Source organism: Ascidiella aspersa, chromosome 9, assembly GCF_963924565.1.
Source record: "Ascidiella aspersa chromosome 9, kaAscAspe10.2, whole genome shotgun sequence".
In the NCBI taxonomy this organism is placed as follows: Eukaryota; Metazoa; Chordata; class Ascidiacea; order Phlebobranchia; family Ascidiidae; genus Ascidiella; species Ascidiella aspersa.
In genome coordinates, this window is record NC_139455.1 from 15,941,005 (window position 1) to 15,959,874 (window position 18,870).

The 18,870-nt window shown below is 34.7% G+C and overlaps 2 protein-coding genes across 2 annotated transcripts; one reads left to right on the plus strand and one right to left on the minus strand.

Annotated features, from left to right (window-relative positions):
* The first annotated feature begins 7,095 nt into the window (after nt 1–7,095).
* On the plus strand, nt 7,096–14,232 carry LOC146133233 (ubiquitin-conjugating enzyme E2 A-like). The gene is made up of 4 exons (XM_083397517.1): nt 7,096–7,256; nt 7,936–8,132; nt 10,332–10,420; nt 13,507–14,232. Exons 1-4 carry the CDS (start codon nt 7,213–7,215, stop codon nt 13,648–13,650), a joined length of 474 nt encoding a protein of 157 aa, XP_083253643.1. The 5' UTR covers nt 7,096–7,212; the 3' UTR covers nt 13,651–14,232.
* LOC146133234 (DNA replication complex GINS protein PSF2-like) lies at nt 13,909–18,694 on the minus strand. Its single transcript, XM_083397516.1, has 2 exons — nt 15,257–18,694; nt 13,909–15,057 (listed from the first exon to the last, which is right to left on the minus strand). The coding sequence occupies exon 2, from the start codon at nt 15,042–15,044 to the stop codon at nt 14,490–14,492; it is 555 nt and encodes a 184-aa protein (XP_083253642.1). The 5' UTR covers nt 15,045–15,057; nt 15,257–18,694; the 3' UTR covers nt 13,909–14,489.
* Between the last annotated feature and the right edge of the window lie 176 nt (nt 18,695–18,870).

The window sequence follows — 18,870 nt, forward strand, 5'->3', positions numbered from 1 at the left end:
AACAATTTCGGCCGTCAGCGAAACGAACAGATTAAGCGGCAAACGGATTGTAAACCACTCCTTTTGACCGATTAAGAAACGAGAGAACTTAATTCATTCCAGCGCCAAAACGAGAGAGAATGAATAAACGAAATAGATTTGAATCCGGCTTAAACGAGCATATAAACGGACTTACTGTTTTGGTACAAATGTTTAGATCAGACTATTTTTCTTAAGATATATAGGCTAAGCGAAAAAAGGACGAGTTTCTGCATGTTTGGTTGCATCACAAACACTTTTCAGGGACGGATATAATCATAACCCGCCAAATGAGATTTAAACTAACACGGGAAATTGTTTTCGCACATCGCTCGAATCTCTCCTCTTTATCGTATATTCCACGAGATTTTTTGGCATCTTTACAGACAAACAGCGTTCTCTGCACTGTTACTGTCTCTCTAACGAAAGTTTAACAAACTAAGCCCAATATTTATACTTTTTGCGCTTCGGTCGAAATATTCCGTCTTTAAAATTTTAACAAAATATCGGCCGCTCTGAAACATACGGATTTACATTTTGTCAACCTTATGTATTCAGTGCCATGTTGTGTGTTTCTCCCGGTTATATCGTCTTTACAATATAGCCATTGTAGCCTACCTCAAATAACACATCGGTAGCCTCAAAAAGCAAAAAACACTGTAAGTTGTTTTGTACGACATTTTGAGGTATTTTAACCTTAGTTTTTGGGTCAACGCGCCCCACAACGGGATAAACGCCAGTATATAGCGCTAAAAATCCATTTACAAATGTTTGGTTAATTAAGTTTGACAAACTTTCGGTTGCAAAAGTGACACTCGACGGAGGGCGCCTTTTGTGTGTAAATATCCCAAATAACGTATGGAACATACAACAAAGAAAAAAATAGAGTTTGGCGGGGTCATGAATAGATCTGTTCTGGAAAAATACAACAAAACATGTGGAAATTCGCCCAATTTTTAAGAAAAAAGGGCGCCTGGCGGGCGAACAGGGTTAACTTTGCCCAGGTCTGGTCTATCGCAATGAAATAAAATGTTCACGACGTTAAGTGGCTTATTTCAGGAGGACCGTAATAGAGCAAAATTGAAAGATAAGGAAAAGTAATACGATTGTATTGCGCCTTCGACGCATTTAAAAATAAAACGTTCCTTTGACTTGTTCTTTCTTTGATATTATCTCTTGTTTTTGTTGTCGATTTACATATATTTTTAGAGGTTCTATAAATTATTTGCTTTGTAATTGTCCAGGGGAGCTATGTGTCACAAAAACCTTTTTGCATGCAAAAAATAGGTAGACGTGAGATTTTTGGCACAGATGTTCATTTTGACGTTATATCTTGATTTTTGTCCGAACCCAACTTCATTTCGATGTAATTCCCCCCGTCTGACCCCTTAAACCCATAAATTTTAGCTTCAGCAAAATTAGCTGCGATTGGTCTCAAACAAACGAGAATAAAAAATATTTCTAAAAATATATTTTTTTTATTTTATGACGTATAATTTTAAAGTTAGGGCTATTTTACGTTTTGATGACGTCATCGCTAGAATAGGAATGTCGTCTCATTAATCAAGATACCCCCTCATTATTATCACTTTTATAGATTTGATTTCGCGTTTTTGTTTTCTGGAATTCTTTTTACATATTCAGTCGAATTATGACGTCATAGTAACGTTATTGCACATATTTTCAAAATTATTTCACAGCAGACGTTAAAATTTTCGTCTTATGGTTTAAACATAGACGGAAATATAGGTTCATCAAATGCAAACTATAATATTTAAAAATGACCCAAGTTAGTCGCATGTAGGCTGTAACTAAAGCAACAATAAATGACACATCAAGGTCTGTCAATTTCGTATAATTTAATAATCAAAAGATGAAAAACTGTGTAAATAAAATATTAATTAGCGATAAATCAACAGCATGCCGGTTGTGACGATATATGTATATTGCTAAAAGAAAAACTATACATTTATGTTAAAGTCAGTAAATAAAATTAGGAAAATAGAAAAACAAAAAATTGCGCTAAAAACGATATATTATTTATCAAAAAAAAACAACATTTTAGTTAATAAAAAAAATGTGTAATTATTACACTGGTTTTCGGGTTAAACAAGACATTTTACATTTGCACAAAGGTGACCAACTTAATTTTGCCTTTCTACACGAGCAATTCATTGAGCATCCCTTGATGCAGCCACAAATGATCACGTGTTTTGTTTCATGTGTTGGAGGCAATTCAGTCCAAAAAGGACCAACTGATTGCTTTTTCAACATCAACCCCTTTGATTAGCGTCTGGTAAAATTTTCTGAGGAGTTAAGGACTGCCCCAAACGTAACCAGCTTGATAATCCCTTTTGACGTGGTTAAGTAAAGCTGCTGCTGTTGGTGGTAGTCTATCTACGGACGACCCCTTTGTTAACAGCATTTCTTTTATTAATTCATCAACTCCAGTTACGTTGCTACTTTTGGAATAAACACGAACGACAAACTTTTTGATCACTTTCATTTGTTCTTCTGTAATTTTTAGGGTTGGTTGTAATAATAATTGAAAAACAGTGTTTATTTCGTTGAAAGAAAGTCAGCATTCCACGCTTGTTTTTTTTGTTTTTTTTGTTTTTTTGCCCTAGAAAAGCCGACACGGTCAGCCATTTTAAAAGGTGTAGTGACACACAATGCAAAGGCTGTATTGCAAATAATATTACATATTGGCGAAAAAGGTTTGAGTTTCCCCCAATTTGTGATGCGAAAAAAATAACTTTTATTTCAGTAATTTTGATATAAAGCATAACACAGCATGAAAGCAGAATTAACAACTTCGCAACATGGTACTAATAAAATCATTATAAAAAGATTAATATTGGAGTAGGCTAGAGCTCGCTCCCCCCTAAGAATTGCTTGGAGAAAAAGCAATGCTTTCTATATGCCGTGTTATGCTTTAGGCCTATATCAAAATTACACATGTTTACATAAATAAATGAAAAAAAGGCGGAAATTACTGCTTTCTAAAGTTTACAATAAATAGGAAGGAACAAGACGTTGGGACTAGTAATTTAATCTTTCAACTATAATATTCTCCTATGCCATTCCAGTTTGCAAGCCAAATATTACTTAACAACTATGCTAGACGTTTTTAAAAAAAAATGTTTTGCTTATCAAGCGCGAGGCCGTATGAAGCGCGGGGCCCGTAGCAGCTGCTACATCTGCCACTATGTTAATCCGGCCCTGAATACGAACTGAAAAACAACTTGAGTTTCGGTTTTGCCAGGCCGTTTCACCGGCGGGAAGTTTTCCATAGGCATATACGCTATCCTTAAAGGCTTTCGGATCTGAGCGATACCCAATTCAGAGTGGTGGTATATACCTTGAGTAGGTATTTTTTTTTAAATTACCAAACAAACTTTACATGGAAGTGCTACATGAAACTTCTTTACGCGAAAGCAAATTTTGACCTTATGACCTGGAAAAAAATGTTTTAACATTTCAATTTATCTTTTTAGCTTGTTTGAAAATAATAATTACGTCACTTGGTATCAGTTCGCGATATGATTTGTCTAAAATATCGGAATCGGAATAATTTTCAAGTACCGGGCCTCGTATTCATCACACAACTAATGTTTGTATTCACAGTGCCTCTTGTTGGCCATTGTTAATTTTTTTTATTCATTACCACGCATATTTAAAATAATGATATATATGTACTATGTAAACTAGTCGATTTATTTTTGAATTGACAACCATACATTGCTCTGCCTTCTAAAATATAACAGCAATGTGCCTGGCTGCATTATAAAACAAACAGTGTTAACACTTGTTTTTCACAGGTCCTTTAAAATCTAATGATCAACTTATACTAGATGCAAAGCTATGGTAAATTATTTATTTTTTGAAAACCAAGATTTTCTGCCTTGTAAAGAAATAAACCTAAATCTAGTTGTAAAATCCACTGTGAGTAGGTGCTAATCTCGATATGTCCAGTCGAGGTCACGTGAGCGTTACGTCATACGTTCCTTTTGTTTATCGAACTTCTTGTCAGCGTCAGCGACAGCCTACGACTGAAGTCATCGGGTCGTTGTAGATATGCCATTGTTGTTAAAGCTTTGTAGCTCGGTTTACGTCTCAGTTTAGTGACCAGCGCCTAATTATTTATTATCATTGTAACTATAAGCATTGTGGATTGCTGTCATAAGCAGCTCTAATATACAGTTGTCAGTTTTTGGTTGGGTCGTTTGGAATTTGGATACGATTTTCTGTTGCCGTTCATTCGGTCAACACACAACAACTTGTTTTAATTTTTCTCAGTGGGTAATGTTTTAGTCTTAGAGTTGTCAAGCTGTAAATTAAAAATACACCCACGGTTAAAGATTGAGTTTGCAACTTGTTGGTGTAATAATACATACCACCTAAGTTAAAAAAATTATTGTTCTATAGGTAAATTATTAACTAACAGTCAAGATCAGGAATCGTTGTCACTGTTTTAGGTAAACCACTCAATTTTTTATTTGATTGGCCCATAAATATTTGACCCATACAATAGAACCTTGATATATTTATTGTGCATAATAATAACATAAACGACAAATTGGCATTTTTTTAGTTATGTTCGCAGAAATTAACCAAAAAAAAACAAAAAAATACCGCATACCACAACGCACATGATTTGGGTTAGAGTTAGCGTTTTGGTAAGGGTTGGTCAAATAAATACATTTTTTATTCATGATCATGTATTATTTTTATATCTTCCAGATATTTTTCTTCCTTGCAGTTTCAATTTTGACAGCTCGTTTTGTTATTTGTAATGTATCGTATATATATATATATATATATATATTTTTCAATTTACAGTAGAATTTTTTCATGAACTAAATCTAAACTAGGAGACAGCTTGACTCGATGAACTGTATGATCTTCGCTGTATCTTGGAAACATCAATTATTTTAAAATATTTTTATTTTGCTGATTTTCATATTTTTCAATGTTCCAAATGCATATCATAACTAGGGATGCTCAAAGTAGAATATCGAATCCTTGGATTCGAATCCAGATGGGATTCGAATCCAATTCTGCCGTTTATTTCGGGTAATTGGAACCGATATAATTTAATGTTTTACCGCCGATTGTTGCGCCTAATTGTACAAACGCGTGTGGTAAGTTGGCCTGTCGCTGCGGCGACCAATTTATAGTGCTTGCTTTAAATGTAACCTGGTAGTGCATGTCAGCGTTTTTTCGGGTGACCAATTACCGCGTCTCGCGATAACGTTCGTCTAATAATTAAGTGTCAATCAAACATTATCAGGCGAGCGACTAACGTGTAATGTCTGGTGTGGAGTTCGCAATTGCCCTAAATGCGTTAAGTTGCAAAAGTAATATTACGTTGTAAAACGTGCTGACCGTCTACAAAATGCGCTATAGGGTTACTTTAGGCCAATATTCAGCGAGGTTATGCAGTTATGCACAGCGTAATTGTCAAGAATTCGTTATGTCAATAGTAACTTCGTATTCTTTGCAGTACATTATTTGACTGCATAACAGATCATGTTAGTCAAAAATGAAGCACTAAAACCCAACAATGCTTTAAAAAACAGGACCGAATTGCTTAAGACTTCTGTGTGCAGTTTTTCATTGTACTCACTATTGACAAAAATATAAGTTTTGGCAACAACCTGGACAGTTGATATAATACAGTTTACAGAACTGCTTCAAATGACAGTTGTTAAGAATGTTAAACATATTTGAGATTATTTTATTATAATGTACACATGTTAGCAAATTGTTTGGGCGATTTATTGCTGTGATTGTAGGCTCTGTGGGGTAGATTAAGATTAATCCCTTCCCCAAACAAAACCAAGGTTAGATAATTTAATAAAAATATACTAGGATTCGCTATTCTGGATTCGTTATTCTAGATTCGAAACCTATTATTCTAGAATACCTTGGGATTCTACTTTGAACATCCCTAATCATAACATACTTGTTAAATCCACATTACTGAGGTTGAAGTATGGCTATTTGGGTTTGGTTTGGTCAAGGATTTGTAGGCGTAATATATTTTCTTAGTTTTGCATTTTTTTTAACCTGCTACCAAACCTTGAAATTCACACTTTTGTCCATCTGCAAAACATCAATACAGTATAACACATTGCTAAAGCCATGGACAGTTATTTGAAAACTCAATGTCTATTCATGTATCAAACTTCAGTTTTCAAACTAATTTCCGATGGCTTTAGCAATATTTTGGATTATAATGTTTTGGAAAAGAAACTAAATATAATGTCTTGTAAAACTTATTTTTAATGTCTAAGTGTCGATTAGTGTACATAGTGGAGTCTAAAGTTAAGTACCTGGCACTGTCCTGAAACATATACAGCATGCTTCTTTGAATTAGTTTACAGTTGAGTGAGACATGACTTTGTGTGTTTTCCATTTCGTGTATGAGCGTTCGGTGTCATTCACCATGACCAAGGCGACTTGCATATGTTGCTAAAACGTTGGTAAATAATTACAATAACCAGAGGAGCTGTTTTTTATGGCGCTCTTTCACTTATGCACATAGAAAGGTATGTAAAAAACGTTCTACAAATACCGCATACCACAATGAACATTATTTGGATTAGGGTGCGGGTTGGCGTTTAAGTGAGGGTGGGTCAAGTGTTATTATAATAAATATAATAACAGTTGGCCCACCCAAACACCGACCCGCACCCTAACCCAAATAATGTGCGTTATGGTATGCAGTATTATTTTTTTTGTTTTTTTGCATGAATTTCTATGTGCAGAAGTAAAAGAGTGGCCTTTTTATTTATATGAATTTGCTTATTCTTCACACATTATTATATAAACCTTCTAGTTGAATGTTTTTGTTGTAGGGATCTGACCAGTCCGTTAAATGTTAAACTAGTGTTTTTGTACTGAATCATTTTTAAATTTGTGACATGAGCTCTGGCATATAAACCAGCTCATCGTTACGAGTTGTTTAAATATACATGTTTAAAAAAAATTCTTCGACATGAGTGTTTTCTGTTACTATTATCATATGGCATAAATCACCAAGATTATTTGTTTGAAGCAAAATTCTTTTACAAGTTTGTATTGTATTTTAGATTTGTATTTTGCTGATTAGTGTATGTATGTGGAAAATATAAAAGATTACAAAAAGTTTAAACATATTTGTACATTTATATATACATACTTGTAAAGATGTCAACGCCTGCCAGACGAAGACTTATGCGCGATTTTAAAAAGTAAGTACTAAGTTTTTTTAATACAAATTGAGTATTTTGGCTAACAAATTATTTTATTTTTGTGATATCATCTTGTATCAAGTTTTATAAAATACCTATTGAAATTAATTATTTTTGTAAGATAGTTACAGGTTCTCAAATTGTATGGCATGATCATAGGCGCCAAATGTGGCTGTTAAGGTTTTTTAGCTTCCAGTTTGTGGCTGGCTGCAGAGACTAGCAAGTTGTAGAAAACTTTGTAAATACTGTCCGTTGTTAATGATTCTGCTAAGATAATGGTCAACACTGATTACTCATCACTAACACCACTGATGATGCACAGCAGCACATAGCCTCCTGCAAGTCTTAAAAGAACACCGGCGATTGTTTCCAGACTTCAAAAAAATTTTCAAAGTAGTAAACTTTATCTTAAAAAGTAAAAAACTTTTTAATGCTGGGTGCGTCTCAAGTCCAACAAACTTTTACCAAAGGCAACGGAAGAAAAAAAAGTTAGAGAACCACTGAGTTATTAAATTAAAATGCCTAGAAAGTAGGGCTGATCTGAGGCAGACTTGTATAGTCAAATTTCTTACTGTTTAAAAAATAATCTATATTTATAATAACTGACAATATAAAAACTATAATTATAAAACCTTATATCAATTTAAGTTCAATTGAAAATTACCCTGTGTTTTAATAGAATTCAAGAACAACCTACAGCAGGGATCACTGGTGCACCAACTGACCAAAATATAATGGTTTGGAATGCACTCATATTTGGACCTATAGATACACCTTTTGAAGATGGTACTTTTAAATTAAGGATAGAATTCACAGAAGAATATCCAAACAAGCCACCATCTGTAAAATTTGAGTCACAGATGTTTCATCCAAATGGTAAGCTATGTAGCTGACCATAATCAGGTTTATGAAATACTGATTGTAACCATGTATGTAATTGTTATTATAGGTAATCTAATCAAGCATTTTTAATACCCAAGTGTTCTATAATAAAGATTTACTGACCCCAAGTTCTTATTTTTTACAAACAAAGGACAACCTGTAGTTTAAAACATCAGGAAACTATACAAACACACCTAAACAGAGTGCCAGGTTGAAATCAGTTTGGTAGGACCATGACTGCCGAATTTGGGGTATTTTTAATGTTCCTGAAACTTGGGGTGCCCAGCCCCCTTTAAAACAGTAATAAATCTACAAGTAAATACTGTACTTTTATGTTTACGCATATGTTTTGCAGAACACCCCAACGCTGCACCGATGTTCCCATGACTATTAGGCATCTTAATTACTGTTTTTGAGCTGGCATACAATCTAACACTGCCCAACTTTATGAATAAAAATGTTTAGTTAGTTTTCCTCTAGCTTATTTTTTGGTTAGGTTTTTCTATTTATGACATCATTAAAAAAAAAAAAAAAAAAATTAAAAAAATTCATCATTAAAAAAATTAAATAGCAAAACTCCCTTAGTTGAAAAATTGTGACCCTTCCATCTGGTCCCCCCTGGCTCGGCCTTCCCACAATTAACATCCATGTAAGCTACTTCTAACATAAGCAAATTCCTGTTTGAACTACGTATAACATAAGCAAATTCCTGTTTGAAAATAAAAATTGCTAATTGTAAAAACTTTTACAACTGCTACAACAAACGCAATTATATGCGAACACTGCCAAAATTTTGTGTGTTTAAAAACACTGTAGGAAGCCTTTTGGCTAAATCACCGATAATAATTCTTTTGGTAGGTTTGTTGTACGATACTAAACTTATCCATGTACATTCCCTGATGCCCAGTTTGGTTTGGGCTGAACCAGGGGCGTATCCAGAAATCCAAAAAGGGGGGGTTTCGAATTTTTAACTTAGGGAATTCCCTGTTTCATCCCGTCTGACGTTAACGTTTTGTCCGTCTGACGAGACAAAAATGACGTTGTATGTCTTCCATGGCGTAACGGTAAAGAAGCGGTGATCTATTTCCAAAGACAGCGTCAAAGCGTAAACAAACCGGACATAGGAAGATCAATTTGGACTTTCGTAGTTAAATGGCCAAAAAGTGTTTGAAATGGACTCTTGTATAGTTTGTCAAAGAGGCGGTGGGCGGATCCGGCCCGCAAGCCGCCCACCCCTGTCTCACACTGACAATTGATATTAACGCGGACAGCAAACAGCGAGAAACATCAGCCCTGCCCAACTCGACGTTTTTAGCGAGAAAAAGGCGGAGACCGCTTGATTTATTTTTGCTGATTGTCGAACACACACTTGCTAATCATCCAACCCGAACAAATAACCAAAGGCGAAAGAGAAAAAACTATCTAGCATGTACGGTTGACCGAACAAGAAAAACGGCGTTTTGCGTTTGATTTTAATTTCGCATTAGCTTAAGATGCGTGACCTAATTACATTAAAAACATTGCCGATTAGAACGGTGTGTAAAACCCTGACAAAAACGTACATAAAATGATAATGTCATTTACAAAAAGAGGGGTGGGGGTCCGAACCCCCAAACGCCCCTGGATACGCCACTGGGCTGAACCCTTAACTGGCTTTTGCAGAAAACAATATTTTCTATTATGTTGTACCATCCCAGAGTTAGATTGCTTGAGCAGTGAATCATAATAGGCCTCCAGCACAATAGAATATTGTGCAATTTTAAAGTGTAAATGTTTTTTACTATTGATATTGAGTAACTATAGCATGCTATACTCAGCATGCTATAATCTAACGCACATTGCTCAGTCTCTCTCTTGCTACCAAGGTCGGGCACCAGCCAGCAAACCAAGCAAAATATTCGGAATTAATAAAAACAGATGTATCCAATAAAACTTCAATTTTTCATCTGGCACAGACAGGTTTTTTTTTAAGGTTTGATTTGGGTGACTGCTAAGTAGTTTTAAGAGACCGCAAGTATTTCATTTAAATACCAAAAAGTTGCAAGTCCAAATTTGGGAAACCGATGGAGAGTCCCCCAAAACACCTTAACTAAGGAGCCTCAAGGAAAATTGGTAGCAATGAAAGGGAACCTTTGCACCATATTCTGTTTATCGCATATTAACGAAATTTAATGCTATGTGCACTTTTTACAGTGTATGCCGATGGCGGTATTTGTTTGGACATACTTCAAAACCGGTGGAGCCCTACCTATGATGTGTCATCAATCCTCACATCAATACAGGTGTGCTAGTAAAACCAATTTTTGCTAATTATTTATTAAATTTTTTATTTTTTATTTTCATATATACTTTAATGAAAAAAATTTTACGTGCCCCTTATAGCCATTAACTCAGTGGGTAGAACGATAGTTTAAACCTCACCGAAAGCAATATGTTTTGTCTTGGTTGTGCTACAATCCTTTATTACTGATTTTGGTTATAGCCATCCAAATTAGAGATCAACCAATATCACTTTTTGTGGCTGATCAAATATCAATTTTATTAAGTTTTGCGGACTGATACCCAACTTTGCATGATGTAAATCAAAACACTTTGTTAAGTCAGTCAGCCACAAAAAAGAAAGCAAATAGCTAAGAAAGGTTAAAATATAGGAATTTTGTTTGTTATTAAACAAATGCTGTATATATAACTAGAAGAAATACCTAGCGTTGTCCAGGTGTATTTACCTACAATAATATGCAGCTGTATGTAACCAAGGAGAATGTTGTGTGCTACAATAAGACTATCAACTTTTAAGGATACGGCCTGTGTGAAAACGGCATACCAGTATAAAAGTTGGCTGAAGCAGCATGTTACAGTCGATGGTTTAAAAAAATTGACAGCAATGGTTTAGACTTACATGATACTCAAGCAAATAATCCCGGCACCAAACTGCGTCCTACGTAAGAAAAAACCCAAAATCCGTGACCGGTTTGCGACGGCGCTCGCTTGATATGTACGACTTTCTCCCATAGAAAGAGACAGGTTTTTTCTGTCTGGGAGCATACGAGTTTCTTACCATATTAACCTCTCACCTGGCGTCTCGCTAAAGAGGAAGCAGTATGAGCGACGCAGCTCTGTCTGTCTCTTTAAGATCGCAAGTCAGCGACTGAGCGGCCGACAAACATTCTAATTCATTATAAGAGATAGAGTCGAGACGAAATACCTTGCGTTGCCCAGGTTCATGATATGCAGCCTTTTGCAAATACGCAATCCCGGTAGGTTCCATACTGTCCCAACGAAATAAAATCTGGTTTAAAAAGTTAATTTTCTTAGTGTTCAAACCGCTACAATAAACGCAATACTTCGCAAAATCATTCCAAATGTTGCGTTGTTGTACGTTGTCTGTGTAAGTTTCTTGATGCCTAATGAAAGAATGTTAAAGAAAACGCTGCAGTAATGGAAATATTTGCGAACTTAGACTATCGTTTACGTGGTTAAACAAACTGCCAAAAGCCATTAAACATAAAAGTTCAATCTTTGACAAATTAAATGCTTAGTTTTCCCAAGGAAAATGTACTTGGACTTGATTTTTAGTGTCACGCAGACTATTGACCTATAAATGTTTGAAAATGCTTTACCCTTTACGTCAAGAGGTTAAGCGATAAGTCGCACGCGCTCCTTTTGGAGTTAACATGCAACCAACGTTATGTGATGTTTTTGAAATGGTAGGACTAAATAATGCAATGACTATGGCACACAACACTTAAAACGGAAACACTTGACATTTGTCAATTGGGAATAAAACTCTTACGTAAAACTTTAGGTTGTAGCAGCAATTGTTTACCCTTGCTTAATAGACTGATATTTAAGTAAATACCTAATCCAGGCGCCAAGCCTGAGAAAAATCGCCATTGAAAATAATATTGCTTACTGTTAAAATGCTGCGTGGTTAAACATATTGTAAAAAGCCATTAGGCTATCTGGCTATGGCCTTAATCACTATCAAATTAATCTTGGGAAGATTCGTTGTACGAAATTCGTGCAGGTTTCCTGATGTTAAATTTTGTTGAATATACGGCCCTTGTGTGATATTCAAGCAAACACGTAATCTCGGTCCCAAATCGCATACAAAGTACGAAAAATCCGTTTCGTGTTTAAATATGAAAACTTAACCTTAGCACTAAACGCCATATTAAGCTTCGTCCAATGTCAGACTAACTCGGTACCCGTTTGAAATATAAATTCTCTGCCTAAATTTGCGCGATTAAAAATACTGCTAGAAGTTTTAAACTTAAGTCTTTACTTCGAATGTTGCACACGTTCGGTAATAAAAATTTCACAACATGTGGTGTGTTTTTTTGCGTTTACGGTTAGCCTATCATAAAACAGCAAAGGCGCTGGTCTTCCCTTGACTGTTTGCCACTGATTGTGTCTGAAAAGGGTTAACTTGATGTTTTTCCACCATCTGTGTAAAAGCTAAATTGAATCGACTGGCGTTGTGTAAATTATTATCGCTCTGATTTGCGTGACTAAAAAATCATATTCAATTCTTAAATTACTCTTTTTACGCAGTTGTTTATACAATACAACTATCAACTTGAATACGGCCTGTGTGAAAGCGGCATCTAATCGCCGGCGTGGTATAAAAGTTGGTTGAAGCCGCATGTTACAGCAACTGTTTAGACTTGCGTAATACTCCAGCAAATAATTCCGGCACCCAACTGCGCCATACGTCAGAAAAAAACCTTTAAAAATTGCTTACTCATGACCGGTTTGCGACGGCGTTCGCTTGAGATGCGCGAATTTCTCTAATTGAAAGAGACAACTCGTTTTCTGTCTGGGAGCACATGACTTTCTTTCTATATTACCCTCTCGCCCGGCGTCTCGCTTAGGAGGAAGCAGTATGGGCGACGTTGCTCTGTTCTGCCTCTTTTAGCGCAGCACAACTGAGCGGCGATTATGTGTGGCCGGCAGGCTTTCCAATTTATTATAAGAGATTTTTCATTGTAAAATATCAGCGAGAATATCGGCCTGAATTTACTGATATATGGTAAAAGCTGAATATTGTCCTATATTCTCAGTAAATAATATCTGTCTTTCGCGATTGCCCAACCTAGTTTCTGGTTTCGACATAAAACGTTCAAGAAAACTACTACTGTCGGATATTGAGCCTTAAAAGAAGTTCATTGAACTAGGGCTAGGCCAACACTAATATATCTTTGTAAAAAAAACTGAGAAGCCGATTTTTTTTACTTAGATGCCAACCCAATATATTTATACTTTCATGGTATGTATTTGTTATGTGATGAACTTGGCACTGCCAAGAACCAACTTAATTTTACTAAAAATTAGGTACCCAAATACCTTTGATTTTATATTTTTACAGTCATTACTGGATGAACCAAACCCGAATAGCCCTGCAAACAATCAGGCTGCACAATTATACACAGAGAACAGAAGAGAATACGAGCGTAAAGTCGCCAGAATGGTTGAAAGAAGTTGGAAAGATAACTTACCCTGTGACAACTAGTTAAATTTGTTTGTGCACTTGTGACACATCTTTCCTGTTGCATTATTTAGTTCTGTCTTTATTTTCTCTCTGTGTATTAACTTAAAAAATACTCCTGCGTTCTATAAAACTGTTTGTTAGGGTAATTGCCCAGACATGTTGCGCAATATGTTTTAAAAGCCTCCTTAACCTGGTGAACATGTTTTCGTTTTATTGATATCAAGGTCGTGATGGAACTGATTAATTGCTGTTAAGAAATAATGTTTTTGAAATGGTCCGCTTGTCAACATAAACATTTTCAACCATGTTAAAAACTAATATCTACAATTGCAATTGGCTTTTAACATCTATCTAATTGAATATATTTTTGTGTTGCTTCTGCTCAAAATGACACTTGATATTTTTGCAACAGCCACTTTTGCATATCAAAAGCCAAGACTTTAGCTAAATATTGAAAACCGATTTTTTCAGATGAAATTGTAACTATGTAATTTTTTCACATTCAAAGTACACAGTAAGGTAAATATCTCCAATTTTTAGCAAAGATATGACCCATGATTTACCCAAACATTAAGTCATATCAATAAAGAAAAATCACTGAAATTATTGTTTTTCTACAGTTCATTAAAATAAAGTTTAGGTGGTTTCATTAGAAAAGCAGAAATAAATTGTAGTGGTACCTGGAGAAAATACAGTTTGTATAAAAAAATATATATAGAATTAGAAGCATCATTTCTGTAGCTTTAATATCAAAATCCCAATCTAAACATCACATTCTACTTTTTATAAGTATATTTTATAAAATACATATAGTATTGTTTCATGAGGTAATACTTTCTGAATAAAAAAATCTACACAAATTACTGTGATGGTATGTTTCGCTCTGCAATGGTTTGAGACATTCTTAATTTATGTAAATGGTCAAGCGAACCAGTTAAAAATGGTCGGATAGTATTGATTTCCATTTGTGTGAGATTGTCTAGCCTTGCATGGCCAGCTTGCAGTTTAACAAATTTGTCAACATTGCTTCTTAACTTAGCAGCGCGAATATCCCAAATATCTTTGACAAGTGTTCTTATTTCATCTGCATTTTGCACATTATCAGTTGCATGAGTGAGCAACAGATTTGCAACCTCTCGAAAATGTGGACTAGGAAGTTCAGTGAAGATGTCACTGGTGTTTTCCTCTTCTTTTTTCGCTTCCAGGTCTTCTGTGTTCAGCCACTCTGGTGGATGAATCCTACATTTTTGTTGTTGTTTAAGGCTAATTGCTAACCATAAAGGAACCTCTAATGGAAGTCCGGGTTGAAATGGTCCAAAGTCACCAGAAATAAAATATATTTTTTCCAGTGAAAAGTTAGGCACAATTTTTACAGGTTGTTTCTCAGCAAGAAATTCAATGTCAGCATGCTCCATTTCCAGTATTGTACTGCAAAAAAAGAAATAGTTAAAGTACAGCATTTCATAGTTACGTGATATGTGACTCAGGGCAATGCTTGTACTCAAAATGAATGATTTAACAACTTGGCTAAGCCACATGAAATATAGATGTTCTTTGTTAAAAAAACCCAAATTTGATCATTATAATTTGAACTTTGTAACTTCCATTTTTTGTATAAAAAACTTACCCAAGGTAAAACCTATTTTGTTTTATGGCTTCAAAAAAGGCATTTGTGTGGCAGATTTGATAGTTTGCTGCATTACCTAGTGCGATTTGGCGGTGATAAATCTACCAATAAATACGTTTTTTTAATGACACTAAAGGGGTCTGCATGGTAAATATTTTTAATGGTTATTTATCCTATGGCAGTGCTTTTCAATCTGTGGGATGGTACGCACTTGTGCGGATGAAAAAAATTGCATTGCGGATGAAAGTGGTGTATGTTTAACAGTAATCAAAGCTGATGCGCCCACTTATGTGTAACAGCTGCCACAATAGTCTCTCAGTGGTTCATTGCAGCTTAAGTTACTTACTAGGTAATGGTGTGCAGAGTGGTTTTAGATGCCCTGGTTATCAATAATCTCTGTAGCAGAGTCTTAGTTAACCCATAGTGTTTCAAACTATCCTGAATTACTAACGTCTGGGAACTCAAGACGTTGTGCCCAGCAATATTAATAAACTTCATAAATCTATGCAGTTTCCATGAGCTAAATACAAATTAAATATATCCTTGCGATAGGATAGGTAGCTATGTTAAATGTTTGGTCAAAGAATATTACTTCCCACATTGTGATAAAATGGAAGGTGCAATATAATTAGCCTTTGGTATCTAGATAGCATAATACTTTATGCAATTAAGCAGATTTAAATTTCTATTAAAATAAACCAATTTAGACTTAGTTGTCCAATTAAACAATCCATGTGTTATTTCAAAGACTTTAATTTTTATGGTTTTACTACCATGGCTGGGGAGCCAGATCCGGAGCAATTTTTTGTGGAGCCGGAGCCAATGTTATTTTACGGTTGTTCCCTAGCCCTGTTCAAGAGTATGACTTTTCATTCAATTTAATGTAAACTGCTTCTTTTTATTCAATGATATGTGTGAATGTTTCATTGAATAAATGATATGGTACTGTGGATCCCCTTCAATGAGGTTGCTTGTACTAACAAACTGAGCAAGCATTAGCCGTATGGTTGTTTCTCGACTCTTTCCCTTCTGGGCCTGCATAGCACAGTTGGTAGAGCGACGGTCCCAGCTTGACCGTATGTTGTGAGTTTGAACCTCACTGCAGGCTAGTTGTTTTTCTAGTCTGCCCGGCTTGCATCATAGATCAACAGACTCAGTAAGTCTGCGATGGCTTTCGGTGTGCTGCTTCTTTTTTTAACAGAATTTTAAACTGATACAAAGCAAACTACAGAACTGATGGATATCATTGCGGGAAATGCTACAAAACATAAAAAAATGTATGCCTATAGAGTATGGATCAGAATCCATTAGATAAGTGACTGGTGACTCCAGACCTCGAGCCGGAGTCATTGGGTATGAGTTTGACTACTCCGGAGCTAGAGCCATTGGAAGTCCCTGATAGCTCCGGAGCCAATGCTATTTTACGGTGGATCCCCAGCCCTGTTTACAACAAATAGAACATTGTTTATCCAGTTATTATATTTTTTAAAATAAGGGGAATTATCCTAAACATTCTAATCAAAAAATAGGTTCCTAAATTTTTGTCCATCTGCCCCTCCCTTAATTTTATTTACCCTTTGCCTTGGCCACTCTACGATATAAAATTAGCAATATATCAATAGCAATTCGGCATTTGTTAATAATCACTAAAATTTTGTTTTGTGGAAATTTGTCAACCTTTCACATAAGACATATAACACATAGGGCATACTGCTCATTTCAGATATATTGTTTTGTACCAACATGGTTTTGACAAACATGTAGTTGTGAGGTTTATTGACTCCACAGTTATTGGACTGCATAAAACGCAGAGAAGAAAAATTCTTTGAGTTCCCAGACGTTAGCCTACTTAAGTGAAGCGGCATAATTTTATTGATTATCTAAAATTAAAAAAGGTCGTAATGTTTTCAATAAAGTAAATATGTGTATTTTTAAGACAAAAACATGCAATGGTATTCATAACTTGACTAAGCTAAAATGTGTCTGCAAACATATTAAAACATAAAGATTCATGCGAAGCGCGAATTTTTCGGACAGTTGTGTTGTTAAAGTTGGCAATATTGTTAGACCATGATGGTGCCCGTAACAAAAATCATTCGTAAAAAGTTGCAAGTATAAATATAAAAGGGCGAACATCTGCAAAACTAAAAATTAGTATCTCGAAAACTTGCGAATAGAAAAATCATAAACCCGAAATTTTAATATACACATACATTAAAAAAGCAGAATGAATATTAAAAGTAGCATGCGGAACCAACAAATCCACTATAAAAGCTAAATATATTATGAAAGTTTGCAACCCACAAATTTGAAATTTAACTTCCAATACTAAATACAAAATATTAAGAACCACAAATTAAAAACACTAAGCTGTTTAAGATTCTTTCGCAACCATAAAAATAAATCCAGGTGGCGTCCGAAAACTCTTTTGTGGAGTCAGAAAACTTCAAATGCAAATTACATATAGAAGTAGTCTTCATATAGTGTTTAAAACTTTAAAGCATCATTTTTAAAATCAGCATCCCCATAAATCGGGGAATACCATTTTAGTACAGTTTTTTTTAGTACATAAAGTCTCCACAGAGATAAAGGCAATCAAGTTGAAGCAAAAAAAAGACTCCAAAACATTATATCTTATGAACCAATCGTCACAGAATTCTTAATTTTTTTACAATCTTATTGGAATCGTCAATGGCTTAAAATATATAAAATAATCTGAGAACATGAGTGGACAATTTACAAAAACTTTAAATGAAGGAATGAACCATGCAGAAGAGAATCACCGCAATATATGATGTTGTTTGGCAATGAAGTTTCTTTTAAATCATTACTAAAAATTTTTCTATTCAGAACTTGATTTGATTCGGAAAACTGTTAATGATAATGAAATTCACTGGCAGTCTTGCACTGAAATGATTCTTAAAAATTGTGTAAATAAATTTAATCATTGTTGTTTTAGTATATGTTTTATTGCAAATAACAGCAAAAAATATACTAATTTTTTTTTTCGACTCCATTAAAAAAGCTGGGTCAGTAAAAAATAAAATAATTTGATCTTATGCCATATTGATGTGTGCATTTTTACTATATATAATGCTTTAATGGCCATGGCTTTGTTAGTAATAAATTGGATTTATACTTTGAAAAAAGATTATACTTTGCATTAACGAAGTTTTGTTGGATAATCAAAAACGGGTGACAACATATACTAACAATGTGTTTTTGACTAAAATGTTTATTCGCAATTACAACAATGCGACTAAATTGCGAGTTTCAATTCAGTGGAAAAAAACAACTTTTTTATTACTAAACAAAAAGGTTAGACTAAAAATAACGAAAATTAATATTATTTAATCGTATAATGTGATTTGTAACTCAAATAAATTATTTAACATTTCGAAAAATACGAAATAAAAATTACAATTCCTTCCCTTTTAATTTGTTTTGCACATTCGTTTCGCTTGAATAAATAATATTTCTCGGTTGCCTGATTTCAGCAATGAACCAGTCCACAAGTCCAGTTGCGATGCCGAGATCCTTCAATTTTTTATAATAATATCCCTTAAAATCCGACAAATTTCGAAGTAATTCAAACATCTTACTATCCCTTACTA